Source organism: Cervus canadensis, chromosome 2 (genome assembly GCF_019320065.1).
Source record: "Cervus canadensis isolate Bull #8, Minnesota chromosome 2, ASM1932006v1, whole genome shotgun sequence".
Classification (NCBI taxonomy): Eukaryota; Metazoa; Chordata; class Mammalia; order Artiodactyla; family Cervidae; genus Cervus; species Cervus canadensis.
In genome coordinates, this window is record NC_057387.1 from 29402209 (window position 1) to 29418635 (window position 16427).

Consider the following 16427-nt stretch of genomic DNA (forward strand, 5'->3'; position numbering starts at 1 on the left):
TTCTGGCTTACTTCACTCTGTATAAGGGGCTCCAGTTTCAACCATCTCATTAGAACTGGTTCAAATGAATTCTTTTTAACGGCTGAGTAAAATTCCATGGTGTATATGTACCACAGCTTCCTTATCCATTCATCTGCTGATGGGCATCTAGGTTGCTTCCATGTCCTGGCTATTATAAACAGTGCTGCGATGAACATTGGGGTGCACGTGTCTCTTTCAGATCTGGTTTCCTCAGTGTGTATGCCCAGAAGTGGGATTGCTGGGTCATATGGCAGTTCTATTTCCAGTTTTTTAAGAAATCTCCACACTGTTTTCCATTTGGGTAGAATAGCCATTTTCACAATATTGATTCTTCCAATCCATGAACACGGTATATTTCTCCATCTATTTGTGTCCTCTTTGATTTCTTTCATCAGTGTTTTATAGTTTTCTATGTATAGGTCTTTTGTTTCTTTAGGTAGATATACTCCTAAGTATTTTATTCTTTTTGTTGCAATGGTGAATGGTATTGTTTCCTTAATTTCTCTTTCTGTTTTCTCATTGTTAGTGTATAGGAATGCAAGGGATTTCTGTGTGTTAATTTTATATCCTGCAACTTTACTATATTCATTGATTAGCTCTAGTAATTTTTCTGGTTAGAGTCTTTAGGTTTTCTATGTAGAGGATCATGTCATCTGCAAACAGTGAGAGTTTCACTTCTTCTTTTCCTATCTGGATTCCTTTTACTTCTTTTTCTGCTCTGATTGCTGTGGCCAAAACTTCCAACACTATGTTGAATAGTAGTGGTGAGAGTGTGGCACCCTTGTCTTGTTCCTGATTTCAGGGGAAATGCTTTCAATTTTTCACATTGAGGGTGATGCTTGCTGTGGGTTTGTCATATATAGCTTTTATTATGTTGAGGTATGTTCCTTCTATTCCTGCTTTTTGGAGAGTTTTTAATCATAAATGAGTGTTGAATTTTGTCAAAGGCTTTCTCTGCATCTATTGAGATAATCATATGGTTTTTATCTTTCAATTTGTTAATGTGGTGTATTACATTGATTGATTTGCGGATATTAAAGAATCCTTGCATTCCTGGGATAAAGCCCACTTGGTCATGGTGTATGATTTTTTTAATATGTTGTTGGATTCTGTTTGCTAGAATTTTGTTAAGGATTTTTGCATCTATGTTCATCAGTGATATTGGCCTGTAGTTTTCTTTTTTTGTGGCATCTTTGTCTGGTTTTGGAATTAGGGTGATGGTGAGGCCAGGTTCTCTTATAAAACCAGAGAGAGAAGAGGTGAGGAACTAAAATAAAAAAGCAGAACAGAGAGAGAGGCAATGAGGATGCAGAGTAAAAAGAGCCGCGTCTCGCAAAACATCTCTGGGATGGCCAGCCTGTGGAAGGAATATGTTAATCTCTTATTTCTTGCAGCCTTTCACAGGTGGGCAGGGTCAGATAATCTCTCTGTGAGTTGAATGAAGGCACTTCAACAGTCCGGCAGAGAGGCAGGGTTCTCTGAGGCGGGCCATTATGTGTGATTATAAGAGCAAAGGCAACGAAAATCAAGTCAAAGAAACAGTTCCAACCTGGAGTCAGAACCGACTCTTCCCTGCAACACTGTTATGACCCCACGTCTGTGCTGCTCCACATGAACTTCAGGAAAATGCAACGGCGCAGCCCCTGCTTCCTGGAATTTGGCTTCTTCTTTACACCACCACAGCAAGTGATTACAGGCTTACCTCTTCCATTTAGGGCTGTGCTTTATCTGGCTGCCCTTGACAATTGACTTCTTTCTGGCTCCTGGCTCAGCCAGGCTCTGGACAGGGTTGTGTATTTACTGGATGAGAGACCATCTGCATGTTTGTGAGGCAAAAAGGTGATTTCAGAGAGGCAGCTGTTAGTGGTGGTGTGAAGCAAGATCTTAATTTCCTGCCCAGGAAGTGAACCTGGGTAGCCTTGATGAATCCTGTTCACCAGACCAGCAAGGGCTAGAGACTAGACGCTAATTTTCCTTGGCTCTTGCCCCCAGTGAAACATGCATTTCTCAATGGAGGCAAGGACTGTAAATGCAAGTACAAAGTTTATTATTACATATAGAAAGCAACAACGAGTGGGATAGCACACAGAAAAATTGTTAAGATAGAAGCAAGGCAGAGATTCCCAGGTGACACTGTGGTAAAGAATCTGCCTGCCAATGCAGGCGACGCAAGAGACACAGGTTTGATTCCAGGGTTGGAAAGATCCCCTGGAGAAGGAAATGGCCACTGTTCTTGCCCGGAAAATTCCATGGACAGAGAAGCCTGGCAGGCTACAGTCCATGGGGTTGCAAAGAGTCGGACACGACTTAGCCCCTCTGCGCACACACACGCACACACAGCAGAGGTGCACACCCAGAGAGAAAGCGTATGGGCATCTTCCCTAGTGAGGAGGAACGCAGTGAGGCAGTTGAGTCACTTACTTATATAGAACAGTTCTTTTGGGTCTTTTTACCTTTAGACAATTAATCTGTTTCTTTTTCTACACCTGACCTATCCTAGGGCCCTCCCTGACATGTGTGTACAACTTTTTTCCATGATGGATTCCAGCCCAGACTCCAGCCCAGAGGCCTATGGAGTCACATATTAGCATCACATATTGTGGAGTGGTGCCTTCTCCTTTTTGACCCCCAAGGAGGCTTTCTGCATATATGAAATGTCTCCTTTGCCCCAAGGATGGGAAATACATGACCTCCTGATCCTTTATTCAAACAAGGTTTAGCCCCTCTGTTCCTGCCATGACTGTTACCTTAAGTGTCCATAGGAAACAAAACCTGGCTTTTTACCATTTCAGTTGTTCTCCATTTTGGAGAGCAAACGGGAGGCTGATTGTAAATATCTAACCTGGAGCCCTCTTATCCCCTGCTTTAGGAAACACAAATAGGCAATACAAATAAGCTAGTTTCAAGGGTCCAGACTGAAGCCCATCTTTTTCTCACTCCAAGAAATGGAAACAGGAGGTCAGTTGTAAATGCCTAGCCTGGGTATTTACAGGCTGTCTCCTACCTCAAAGGTATGAGTGAACACAGAGCATCCCAGAGCCTGGGCCTAAACAACAGTAAGTAGATAGACAGAAAGGTTTATTCTCCTGATAATACTCAACCATAAAAAAGAATGAAATAATGCCATTTGCATCAGTACGGATGAACCTAGAGATGATCATACTAAGTGAATAAGAAAGAGAAAGACAAATATCGTAAGGTACCACTTATATGTGGAATCTAAATATGATACAAATGAACTTATCTATGAAACAGAAACAGACTCGCAGACATAGAGAACAGACTTGTGGTTGCCAAAAGAGTAGGGGGTGGGGAAGAGATGGATTAAGAGTTTGGAATTAGCAGAGGCAAACTAATATATAGGATGGATAAACAACAAAGTCCTACTGTATACCAAAGGGAACTATATTCAAACCCTGTGATAAACCACAATGGAAGAGAATGTGAAAAAGGGTGTGTATATATATTTGTACAATGAAATCACTTTGCTGTATAGCATAATACAACATTGTAAATCTACTATACTTCAATAAAATAAAAAAAATTTTTTTTAAGTTTTATTCTCCTGGAACAATTCCCACCAGTTCCCACAATTACATATGGTTTAACTCCTATCATAAATTGCTTATTTCATGTAACTCTTAGTTATTCTGTTCTCTGCACAATCCTGACTGATACACATCTCAACTTTTCTCAATAATCCTTTAGGCCCTCTAGGCCCAGAGTTCTGATGTCTCCTCATGGCCAGAGTGCAGTGGTTATTAACAGAATGAACTTAGATGCTAAATTCCAGCTCAGGCCCTCCCAGCTCTGACTCCCCAGGCAAAGTATTTAACTACTCTAAGCCTCAGTTTCTATACCTGTAAAATGGGAATAATAGCATATCTCCCTTAGAAGCTTGCTATGAGGATTAGGGACTTCCCTGGTGGTCCAGAGGTTAATATTCTGTAATTCCACTGCAGGAGGCATGAGTTCTATTCCTGGCTGGGGAACTAAGATCCTGCATGCCATGTAACATGGCCAGGAAAAAAAAAAAAACAAAACAGAAGTTTGCTATGAGGATGAAATAAGATAATGACAGTAAAATTCTTAGCACAGACCTCCACCTAGTATAAATACGCAGTATTCACTATGATCATTACCTCTGTCATAAGTAACACCTATCACTGACTTGCTTTTCAGAACCACCATCAACACACAGACCAGAGCAAACAGACACACCTTTTGACTGGGGAGTTGAGGAAACTTCCTGGAAGAGGTGTCATGTCAGCTGACCCTGAATTGTTAGATTGGGGTAGGTAGATAGGGGAAGGATGGCCTCTCTCCTGGAAAGAAAAAAACAGTTAGGTATAGAGAGACCAATGGTAGAAACCAACTACACTTTGAAATTTTGCAAATTATCTTAATTGAGGAACCATGTGTTAACAGACACTGCATCAGGCCCCAGGCTGGGCTAGGAAGATAGAATGCTGAATAAGAAACTTTTTGTCCTTTGGGAGCAAGAGAAGGAAATCAGTGCTTACAATCACATTATGATGAGGACCCCAAAAGTCCAAGGACTCAAAAGTGAATCAAGGGCAGAGAGTTTCCCAAGCCCAGGCCTGATGAGGGCAGAGGGCAGAGGACATCCCTGTGGGTCTATGGGCTGCCTTGGAGAAATGCTGAAGTGGCATCTATGTTCTACACCCATCCCCTCAACCTCCTCCTCCTTTGGAGTGAAGGTGGGTTAGTACTGAGTAGGAAGTGAATGCCCCTATTCCTTGAGCCCAGTTCTCCAGGAATTAAGGTCCCAATTACAGAAGAGGCAATCAGAGGTTAAGGTAGCACATCTAAAATTATTGAGAAGAAAACAGTATTACATGCCTAAAGAAAATTTATTAAAAGTGAACACAAGACAGGAAAATGTGTTCCACCAGGAATGTAAGCTCCAACTTTGAATATCTGAAGATTCCATCTCTGGTATGCAGACAAAGATTTGGTTTGTGGTAGCATTCGAGTATGTGCTAAAGGTATAAAACAATAAATGCGTGAGTGAATGAAGACTCAAAAGATGGATCTTCTTGGGGTGGGGACTCTCACACAAACTGCCCTGCTATGTGCCCTCCAAGGTAGCCTAAGAGTGGTGTCCTTTAAACACCAGAAACATCAACCACTTCTTTGGGGCTTATCTTTCTTCCCACCAGCAGCACGTGCCTCACCTCCCCCACCCAAGTTTCTATTAGCCAAAGAAATCAAGAACGCTCAACATGCTGGAAGGACATTCCGGATGACTGAAACCCTACGGCAAGAATTCCCCGCTAGGTTGAACAGCAGCACAAGTCGAAGCAGAGGACAGATTACATCGGCCCATATGGCTCGAGAAGCATAAAGGTTCACAGGCTGGCAAAGTCAGGGGAAACCTCTTGATGGCAGTTACTCTTGATTGTCATGAAATCTGGATTTAATTTTGATGCTTCTGGATAGGAAATGATTCCCTGGCAGACGAGTTCCATAAGATAGACGAGGTCATTATGCCTTTAGTGGGCTTACAAAAAGGGAGAGTTTGAGTTATCTTCACTCAAAGAATATGGAAGAGATTAATACTGAGATTCTGCAGTTTGACCTCCTCAAAAGAGTCAGAAATCATAGTCAAGAACTTTGTGTTAAGTTTTATTAATTTTGTAATTTGTTTACTTTCTTTCTACCATCATTATTTGGAACCCCGTACTGTGCTAAGTCACTTCAGGTGTGTCTGACTCTTTGCGACCCTATGGACAGCAGCCTGCCAGGCTCCTCTGGAGTGGGTTGCCATTTCCTCCTTCAGGGGATCTTCCCGACCCAGGGATTGAACCCATGTCTCTTGGGTCTCCTGCATTGGCAGGTGGGTTCTTTACCACTAACACTACCTAGGAGGCCCTGCTGCTACTGCTAAGTTGCTGCTAAGTCGCTTCAGTCGTGTCCGACTCTGTGCGACCCCATAGACGGCAGCCCACCAGGCTCCGCCGTCCCTGGGATTCTCCAGGCAAGAACACTGGAGTGGGTTGCCGTTTCCTTCTCCAACGCATGAAAGTGAAAAGTGAAAGTGAAGTTGCTCAGTCAAGTCCGACTCTTAGCGACCCCATGGACTGCAGCCTACCAGGCTCCTCTGACCATGGGATTCTCCAGGCAAGAGTACTGGAGTGGGTTGCCATTGCCTTCTCCCACCTAGGAGGCCCTAGGGTCAGCTAATTCCATCCATTTTTCTTTCTGCCTCAGGCACTGAATAAAAATACAAAGTCCCATCTGTGCTTCCTTTCACAGCTTAAATTATTCCACTTAAGCTCTTCATCCAAATGCTACCCCATTAGGCCTTTTGAAACTTCCTTTTTATTACAAATAAATTGCTAAATAAAACTTGCAGCATAAAGATTAAAAAAGAACTCCCTGCTTGAGGATCGGGCTGTGGCCTCAGTCAGTGAAATGGTCAAAAGTCCGTCAGGCTCCTGTCAGGCTCCATTCAACCCTGGGGGACAGACAAGAACAAACCACCACAGGTTCACCAAGGTGGTACCACCAGAGTCATCCTCCTGCACCACGGGCCCAATGACACCTCCCTCACCAGCCCCATCTTTCGATTTTGCTCTGATCACTGAAGTGTTTCTCCAGACACTGTTGATGGGCTTTAGCCCTGGGAGGTGACTGACGTGGAGCCCAGACAGCTGGGCTCTTGGCAGCCCCCCTGCCCCTCACATCCCACCTGGCTCAGCCCCGGCCTCAGGGTCAGGCCCCCAGGGACCCGAGCTGCTTGTGCTTCTCAGGAGGGAACAGACGGCATGGGGGCCCGCTCAGGAGCAGCCATGGGAGTCAGCCCAGCCCACGGCCTGAAAGCTCACCCCGTCTGCTCCCACACCCGGCAACACCAACACATCTTCACCGGGCAGGATGGTGCAGGGGGCTTGGGGCTCAGGAATGCCTGGGTTTGGAGCCTGGCCCTACTGCTCACCGGCTGTGTGGCTCTGGGAAGACCACTTTGCTTCCCTGTGCCTCAGTTTCCCCATCTGTAAAATATGGATGACAATGGTCGTATCAGTCAGAGTTCAGTGCAGGAAACAGGAACCACTTGTGTTTTGAGCAAAGTGACTTGAGACGGGGCTAGATGCTTATGGGATGGTTGGATGTGGGAGGGGAGGAGGTAAGGAGATCTGCTCCCTCATCCCGGGCAGAAGACGAAAGTGGGCAAATGGAGGTTGCTACTGGCAACCTGAGTATTCTCAGTTCAGGATACACTGACTTGGCTGTGATCCAGGGAGCAGGCAGGGGCTCCACTGCTGCTGCTAGGGGTGGGGACCGCACACGACACTGCTGCCAGAAAAGATGCCCATCTGTATGGCCCTGCTCGCCAGAAGGGAGCAGCCAAAGCAGCAGGAAGGCGGGCTCTGGTTCCCTTCCACCCTCCAAATCCCACGTGAGGGTCTCAGCGTTGGATCACAGCAAGCTTTCCACCCCGCTCCCCAGAGGGCCTCTCCCCAAGCTGCCCTCCTCTTCTTGCCTGCCACCGCCAGGCCCCGCTGGATGTGGCAGTGTGGGGCACCCTTGTGTGGGCAAGAGCGGCCCTGCAGCCGCGCCATCAGGATCCCAGGCTGCCCTCCTCTCCTCATCAGTGCTGCCGGCTTCCAGGAGCCCAGGCTGCCCTGTCCCAGGGATGTCAAGGCTGTGGCACCGCCCACGTCCACTACTCCAACTGGCCTGCCTCCAAGCTACAGTCCCTCCTTCTTATGCCTCCGAATGTTTTCTCACTCATATTTTAAAATTCAATGTTCTATGCGTGTCAAAGAGTATGTATTAGTTTTCCAACCCTATGTAACCAGTTACCCTAAAATGTAGCACCTTAAAATAGCAAACATTTCCTCACACAGCTTCTGATGGTCAGAAATCCTGGAGCAGCTTAAAACACGATATGATCAACACCCATGAATCCACCAATCACTCAAGAACCAAAACGTTAGATATCCCCTTTCATCTACTTGTCTGTCATTCCTTTGCTTTTCAAACAGTTTTGCTACATAGGTGCATGTGTCTAAATAACGTTTGTTTCATTTGTTTTATCTTTATGGAAATGATGGCTGTTGGTGGTAAGTGGTACTCCTTCCTCCCAGCTCCAATTTTCTCTCTGTGTGTGCTCAGTCCCTCACTCATGGCCAACTATTTGCCACCCTTTGGACTGTGCCCGCCCGGCTCCTCTGTTCATGGGATTTCCCAGGAAAGAATACTGGAGTGGTTTGCCATTTCATTCTCTAGGGGATCTTCCTGAATCCACATCTCTTGTGTCTCCTGCATTGGCAGACACGTTCTTTACCACTAGCACCACCTGGGAAGCCCCTACGTTACCTAAGCATTCTTTATCCATTCTCCTGTATATGGACATTTGTTTCCACTTCAAATTGAAAAATGATGCTAAGTCACTTTGGTACATGTCTCCTGGTACATGTAGGCAAGTTTCCCCACGTTTATACCTAAGCAAAGGGTGCTGGGTTCTAGGATATGCAAACAAGACGATGTCAAAATATTTTCCAAAGTGGTTGCACCAATTTACACTCTTACTTGCAAGCTGTATAAAATCCTACTGATCCACATGCTCTCTCTCAGGTCTGTGTGGTGGGGAAGGGGACCCATGGCCTTGGGAGAGAAGAGAGGCTCCTGGGCACTGAGACTGCCCAGGGGAGGGCCCACACAGCCACGGGCCCCAGCCCAACCCCACCAGTTAAGTTTCAGGCCTGTGATGTGATTTATGACAAGAAGTATGCACATGCTCTTCATCTGCATCCCCATTTCTGCCCAGAGCTCCTAAAACCCTTGGAATGTCCTAAGTGAGCAGAACAGATGAAGGTATTAATGAGATGACATTTGGACAGCACCTAAAGTCGGGTGCGGGTTACCAGAGGAGCCGTGTGAATAGAGGGTGGGAACTTTCAGTCCTACTCACGAACCTCTAGGAAGGGAAGAGGGGCTGGAGGTTGAATAAATTACCCATGGCTAATGATGTGATCAATCATGAATGTGTAATGAAGCTGCCATATAAATCCAGAAGCAGAGGGTTTAGGGAGCTTCCAGGTTGGTAAACATGTCCCAGGTTGGTGAATGGAGAGCCAGGGAGAGTGGCACTTGGAGAGAGCATGGAAGTTTGGTTCCCTTCTCCCAGGCCTTCCTTGCCCTATGCATCTCTTCCACCTGGCTGTTCCTGAGTTATATCTGAGAAATGGAATATTTTCTGCCATATTAGTAAACAAGGAGAGCGTTGGACTGTAAAGAAGGCTGAGCACTGAAGAATTGATGCTTTCAAATTGTGGTGCTGGAGAAGACTCTTGAGAGTCCCTTGGACAGCAAGGTGATCAAACCAGTCAATCCTAAAGGAAATCAATCCTGAACATACATTGGAAGGACCGATGTTGAAGCTGAAACTCCAATACTTTGGACACCTGATGCGAACAGCTGACTCATTGGAAAAGACCCTGACGCTGGGAAAGACTGAAGGCAGGAGGAGAAGGGAGTGACAGAGGATGAGATGGTTGGATGGCACCACTGACTCAATGGACATGATTTTGAGGAAACTCCGGGAGATAGTGAAGGACAGGGAGGCCTGGCGTGCTGCAGTCCATGGGTTCACAAAGAGACACACAACAACAGTAAACAAGGATGTCACAGTCATCAGTGATTGCAGCCCGCCAATGTGAGCCAGTGAACCCTGAGGGAACTCAGGAAGGAGAAGAGTATCTGTCATCTAGCCTTCAAGATGACACTCCCTAATGCTCCTTTGCTCCGGGAGCATTCTTCATTCCAGAAGGAATGTCACAAGACAGGGACTGCCAGAACCTGTTCTGGAATCACCACGATCAAACTTGTCACTGTCTTCCCCAAGTGGGGACACGTGGTTTTGAGGGTATTAGCCCACTGTGTCCCCCTTTGCCTGGCAAAGCAGTAAACCTATCCATTTTTTCTTCACCCAATACTCTGTCTCTGAGATTTGCTTCAGCACCGGTGTACAGAGAAGCTGAGCTTTCAGCATCTGTCTCTGGGTCAATAGTGTCAGAATCAAGTGAGATTGTATGTAGGACACCCACATGGTCTTGGAGAATTGCTTGTTGGTGTGGGGAGAGACCCCCCAACACACACACATAAACACTATGCATGCATAATACTCCCACATGTTGGAATTGGGTCCAGGAACCAATTTAGGCCCCCAGAAGCATTCAGCTGGCCCCTCTTGAGGAAGGCTCATTTAGACAGGGACACCTTTGCACTTGGGCTTCCCTGCTGGCTCAGTGGTCCAGAAACCACCTGCCAATGCAGGAGACGTGGATTCGATCCCTGGCTTGGGAAGATCCCCTAGAGAAAGAAATGAGGGAAATAGCAACCCACTCCAGTACTCTTGCCTGGGAAATCCCATGGACAGGGGAACCTGGGGCACTACAGTCCATGGGGTTACAAAAGAGTCGGATGAGACTTGGCAGCTAAACAACAACGACCTTTGCACTCAGCTGCTCTGCTGCTCTGGGGGAAACCATTTATTCCCCTTGTTGTAAGGACTTCATGGGAGACCTAACCAAGAATCCTTTGCACAGCAGACACTCTTTAGAGCATCTTGACTTCCCCCTGCTCCCTCCTCTGCTACAGCCCCTTCTTTGGGAAAGTAGAAGTAAATGAAAGAAACAAATTCCCAAGCAAACCAATAGTGCTCTGACCTCCAATGTCACTAACACAGCATTGATTAATTGCTTACCCACAGAAAGGAAAAGTTAATTGCCTACATGGAAATTTTAAAAAAGAAAAAAGGAAACATGAGTTTAAATTTTAATTAGGGCCTCTGCATGGTGGGAATGGGAATGAGCTGGTTTCTCTTTTAAGTGATTGTTAGCAATTAGAGCAAAGGCCTCTGACTCTTGGGCAGGCTTCTTTCCCCAGGCCTCCAGCTGCACCTCCTCTCAGAGGAGGCAAAGTGGAGCCCAGAGGGCCAACCACTGTCTCCAGGACTCTGGCCATCTCCCTTAGGGAGATGCCCACGAGCAGGTGTTAGAAACACTGGGACAGGGTCTACCAACCCAAACCCACCGTTCTTCCTTGTTTCTTGTTGTTCCGTCGCTGTCATGTCTGACTTGACAATCCCATGGACTGCAGCACGCCAGGCTCCTCTGCCCTCCACTGTCTCCAGGAGTTTGCTCTAATTCACAACCATTGAGTCTTGCTTGCTTCACTGCTGCCTAAAATGTCACCACAGGAACTGTGGCAGATGCTGGGATGCTCTGAGGCCCAGAGGCCCCTCCAGGCATGCAGGGCACTCCCCAGCCACTGGGACTGCTGCCAGCAGGCAGCCACCCTTCCGGATTGCCTGAGGTCACACTGCCTTCCCAGGCCAGCCAGCACCAGCTGAAGAGCAACATGAGGCTGGTCACCTCTGAACGCCTTGTCAGCTCCTGTGCTGCCAGGAGGGTTGACTGTAGTGTGGCTCACGCCTCTGGCCAACCCTGCTGCCACACCCTCTTCCACAGGTGGCAATCCCAAGAGAACTCTTTCGTGAATGTCCTGCACACTTATCTCCCTCTCAGAGTTTGCTTCTCAGGCATCCCAACTTGTGACAGAGATTTAAATTGAGCAGTGTTAAAAGTGCCCATGTTACATGTATACCCGTGGCTGATTCATGTCAACGTATGGCAAAAACCACCACAATATTGTAAAGTAATTAGCCTCCAATTAAAATAAATACATTAATTTTTTAAAAAAAGTGTCCATGTTATAGAATCATAAACTAAAGGAAGCTCAAAAGTCATCTAGCCCAGCCTCCCTCCCAACACAGCAACGCAGTTAGATCTGACCCAGCTGATGGGGCCCTGGTGGAACGCTGACCGTGAAGGGACACATCATCTAAGAGTGGCCCTTCCGGTGCCTGGACAGTGGGGGCTGCTTGACGGCTTCTCTCATACCGGCCAGCTCCTGCCAGGCAGAGCCACAGCGCAAGGTTCTGTGTGGGGCCAGGATGGGCCAGGCTGTGGGGAAGACAGGATGTGTAGACCTCGCCCCCGCCCCTCAGCAGCCCTGAGAATGCGCATGTGACCCACAGCCGAGGTGCTGCACTGCCCCCAGACAGCGGAGCCGACGCACAGTGAGACGGTCACCCCGCGGCCTTACACTTGGCTTCTGTCAGCAGCCCAGTCAGCCGCTGGCTCGGCTGCTCTGAGTCTTTGGTTGCAGCATGCAGGATCTTCCATCTTCATTGTGGTATGTGGGATCTTTACTAGTGAACCCGGCCCCCGGGGGTTGGAAGCTCAGACTCTAAGCCACTGCAACACCAGGGAAAGTTCCTCCAGGTGCTTTTGATTAGCCTAGTCCCCACCTGGGGCTTCTCCAAGGGTATCCTCAGCCTGACCGGGGCCCCCCTTTCAGCAGCACAGGTGCCCACGCCAAGGGCCAATCAGGCTGAGATTGTATCACACACCCCACTCCCCGTAAGTCAGAAAGGCCATTGGTCTGCTAAAGAACTGGCCGGTGCCCAGGGAATCCCTAGGTGACGCCCCTTTACCGAGCTGACTCTAGGACCCTGGTGCTGCTCTGGGCCCAGGTGCAGCTGTCCGTTCATACTGGTTCCTGCCCTGGGTCCACCAGCCAGCCCACCCTGCACACACCCACATGACTGCATGGATGCAGAGGGGCCCGCACACCATTCCTGGACCCCAGGCCTAGGCCTTGAATGAGGTCACAATCATAGCCCGTTGGAGACAAGGCCCACTCCTTCCTCCAGGACTCAGAGCAATACTTGTTCATTCAACACGTATTTGCTGAGAGGTCAAGAGTGGTGGGAATCACCCAGAAGAGGTTGTGGGGAAGGTGGAGGGGATGTGGGGTGAGCTGACCAAAGCTTTCTGCAGGCTGGGCCCAGAGTAAGGCAGGATGGAGAGGAGGGATAGACTGTTAATGGTTGGCTGATCTGGGCAGGACCCACAAACAAATGGGCCAATGAGATTCTCAGAAGTAGGCAGGATTCCTTTCATCTCAGTGGGACTCTCCTGAGCCCCACACAACACTTTATCCTCTTGGCCCTGACACCCATCCCCAACCCCCAGTGGTCCCACCACTCTCTCCCTTGGCTGTTCCTCTGGGCTGTCTCAACAACCAGCGCTTACTGGATAGTCCACACAAAAGTTCTTCCAGGACTGATGTGGACACCCAAGCATTCACCCTCTGGGCCTTCCCTAGGTGGGGGTGGGGGTCGGGGTGAGACAGAGCTGCAGTTAACAACTGTCTCTACACATGCGTCTGCACCAGTCTGAGAGCAGAGGAGACAAAACAGCTTCCTGGGGAGGCTTCCAGCCCGGGGGGCAGCCACGGGCTAGCTGGGCATAGGGTAGTAAATATTCAGCGAGTGCTGGGAAGGGATAAATGGAAGAACCCATGGCAAGGGGTGAGTCCAGGGCAGCACTGAGGGCCGGGCCTCGTCCTGAATTAGGACCCAAGTGAAATCCACCACCAGGATCACAGCCAAAGGGAAAATCTGTGCAGAGCTGAGCCTTCTTCACGGGGTTCTGGGTTCTGAACAGTGGAGACAGTGGCAGGCACAGTAAGGAAACGGTGCCACCCAAGCCAAGGCCAAGGCCTTTTTAAAGGTTTGATGTGGTCAAAGTCTAAGGGTGGTCGGGAAGAGGACGGCTCAGTAACTCAGAAAGCATGTGGAGAAGTGACTTGCCGATGACAATGGAGGTCTGAGCCAGACTGGACTGTGAGCAGTGCCTTTGATGACTTTGGGGCAGACGAGGAGGGAGTGAGCACAAAGCCAGCCTTTCATGCAGACTGATGGGCTGTGTTTATTGAGGCCCTTTCTCAAGTCTCCTCTCTCACCCCACCCTCTCTTCCCCACAGCCCTGTGAGGTAAGCAGAGCAGCTTATGAGACTCAAGGAGACCAAATGACCCGGGCATGCTCTCATGCCTGGTAGGAGAGGCTAAACCCAGGAGACCCGTGAACCTCCTCCTCTCCACCCCCCAGACAGGAACCCCTCACGTCTGCAAAGCATGTGTCCTTTTTCAAACTACTTCATCTTCTCTCTCCTACTTTCTAAGGTTCTGTCATAATCATTTGAGGTACACTGGGGATCACTGAGCCTGTGTGCATGCCTAGTCATTTCAGTCGTGTCTGACTCTTTGTGACCCCATGGACTGTAGCCTGCCAGGCTCCTCTGTCCATGGGATTCTCCAGGCAAGAATACTGCAGTGGGTTGCCATTTCCTTCTCTAGGGGATCCTCCTGACCAAGGGATCAAACCCATGTCTCTTGTGTCTCCTGCATTGGCAGGTGGATTCTTTACCACTAGTGCCACCTGGGAAGCCCTCACTGAGCCTGGAGCCACCAAAAAAGACCTGGGTTCTGAGCATGGCCTTGTCAAAGCTGAACTGTGTGACCTTGGGCAAGTTGCATTCCCTCTCTGGGCCTCCATAGCTATATGTTTTCCTCTGTAGGGTAAAGGTGTAGGCATCAATACACCTGAGGTCCTTTCTGGCTCTGACATTCTCCAGGTTCTAAGCTCCATATAACAGATAAGAAAATCAAGGCTTAGGGACTGCCCTGGTGGCCCACAGGCCAAGACTCTGCATTCCCAATGCAGCGGGACCAGGTTCGATCCCTGGTCAGGGAACCAGATTCCGCATGCCAAAACTTAAGACCCAGTGCAGCCAAATAAATAAATAAAAAGAAAAAAGAAAATCAAGGCCTAGCATGTGGGTGGCATGAATGGGAAAAAAAGACCTCCTTCAGTAGCCTCATGGGGACCTGCCTCCTGCCTGCCGGCCCCCCCATCCCACCTCACTCCCCAACTAACTCAACCCAGAAACAGAGAGGGAAGCACTTCTGCACTCTCTGTGTCCCAAGGCCTCATTTAAAGGAGAATCCAAGTCTCTGCGCCGGGAGCCTCCGAGGCCGGAGTCCAGTTTTCGGGAATCACCCTGCCGGGTCCTGCCTCAGCTGAAGGAATGGCCTGCACCACGGCTGAAACGGAGAAGCCGGAAGATCACAATGACTTGGTACAGCTTTGCAACCCCCATGTAGCCTCAAGGAAGGAAGACGTCCTCTACCACCTCGGCCTCAGCACCAGCACGCACGATTTCCCAGCTATGTTTGGAGACGTGAAGTTTGTGTGTATGGGAGGAAGCCCTTCCCGGATGAAGGCCTTCATCAAGTACGTGGCCGTGGAGCTGGGCTTCGCCCCCCCGGGTGCTGACTATCCCAACATCTGTGAGGGCACCGACCGCTATGCCATGTTCAAAGTGGGGCCACTGCTGTCCGTCAGCCACGGGATGGGCGTCCCCTCCATCACTATCTTGCTGCATGAGCTCATCAAGCTGCTGTACCACGCTCGCTGCTCCGGCGTCACCCTCATCCTCATTGGCACTTCCGGTGGGATAGGTCTGAAGCCCGGCTCGGTGGTCATCACCCGGCAGGCAGTGGACCCGTGCTTTAAGCCGGAGTTCGAGCAGATGGTCCTGGGGAAGCGAGAGGTCCGGACCACGGACCTGGACGAGCAGCTGGTGCAGGAGCTGCTGCGCTGCTCCGAGGACCTGGGCGAGTTCCCCACAGTCGTGGGCAACACGATGTGCACCTTGGACTTCTACGAGGGTCAAGGCCGCCTGGACGGGGCGCTCTGCTCCTACACCGCAAAGGATAAGCAGGAGTACCTGCAGGCAGCCTACGCGGCCGGCATCCGCAACATCGAGATGGAGGCGACGGTCTTCGCCGCCATGTGCAACGCCTGCGGCCTCCGAGCGGCCGGGGTGTGCGTCACCCTCCTCAACCGCCTGGAAGGAGACCAGATCAGCAGCCCCCACGAGGTGCTGGCCAAGTACCAGCAGCGGCCCCAGCGGCTAGTAGGCCAGTTCATCAAGAAGCGCCTGATGTAGGCCTGATACCCCAACATCTATCTAGAGGGCATTTGTGGTTCCTGCAAATAAAATCATTGCCACAGTCAAAAAAAAAAAAAAAGGAGAATCCAGATTTTTGGCTCCTCATGTTTGGACCTAGAAGCAGGAAGCTTATCGGTGTTTAATGAAGCCAGGACCAACCTAATTATCAAAGGCACTTTCAATAAGCGCCTTTCAATCCACGCAGGGAGCTAGCACACTCAGAATAAAAAGGGAAGAAAAGCCATTATCTTGAAATGTCTGGGCTCCTACCTGGGCTGAGCTCTGTGAAGTCATTATGAGTAATGACCGGCTCCAGCCCCAGCACAGCTCACCGTCTCAGTAATGAGCAGGAGCACGTGGCCCCTGAGAGGCAGGGAGGCTGAGGTCATCAACAAGGGCGACTTTTTCTTTTTAGTTTGTCACTTCTTACGAATGTTCCCTCATGACTCCTTCCTTTCATAGTTCTGGTTTCACTCCCGACAGATTTGTTATCCCAAGTTTCCTTTTGTTCA

At 49.1% G+C, this 16427-nt stretch overlaps 1 protein-coding gene across 1 annotated transcript; it reads left to right on the forward strand.

Annotated features, from left to right (window-relative positions):
* Window positions 1-629: 629 nt before the first annotated feature.
* Window positions 630-15977, forward strand: LOC122436450 (uridine phosphorylase 1-like). Its single transcript, XM_043460253.1, has 2 exons — window positions 630-634; window positions 14935-15977. The coding sequence occupies exon 2, from the start codon at window positions 14989-14991 to the stop codon at window positions 15910-15912; it is 924 nt and encodes a 307-aa protein (XP_043316188.1). The 5' UTR covers window positions 630-634; window positions 14935-14988; the 3' UTR covers window positions 15913-15977.
* Window positions 15978-16427: the final 450 nt, after the last annotated feature.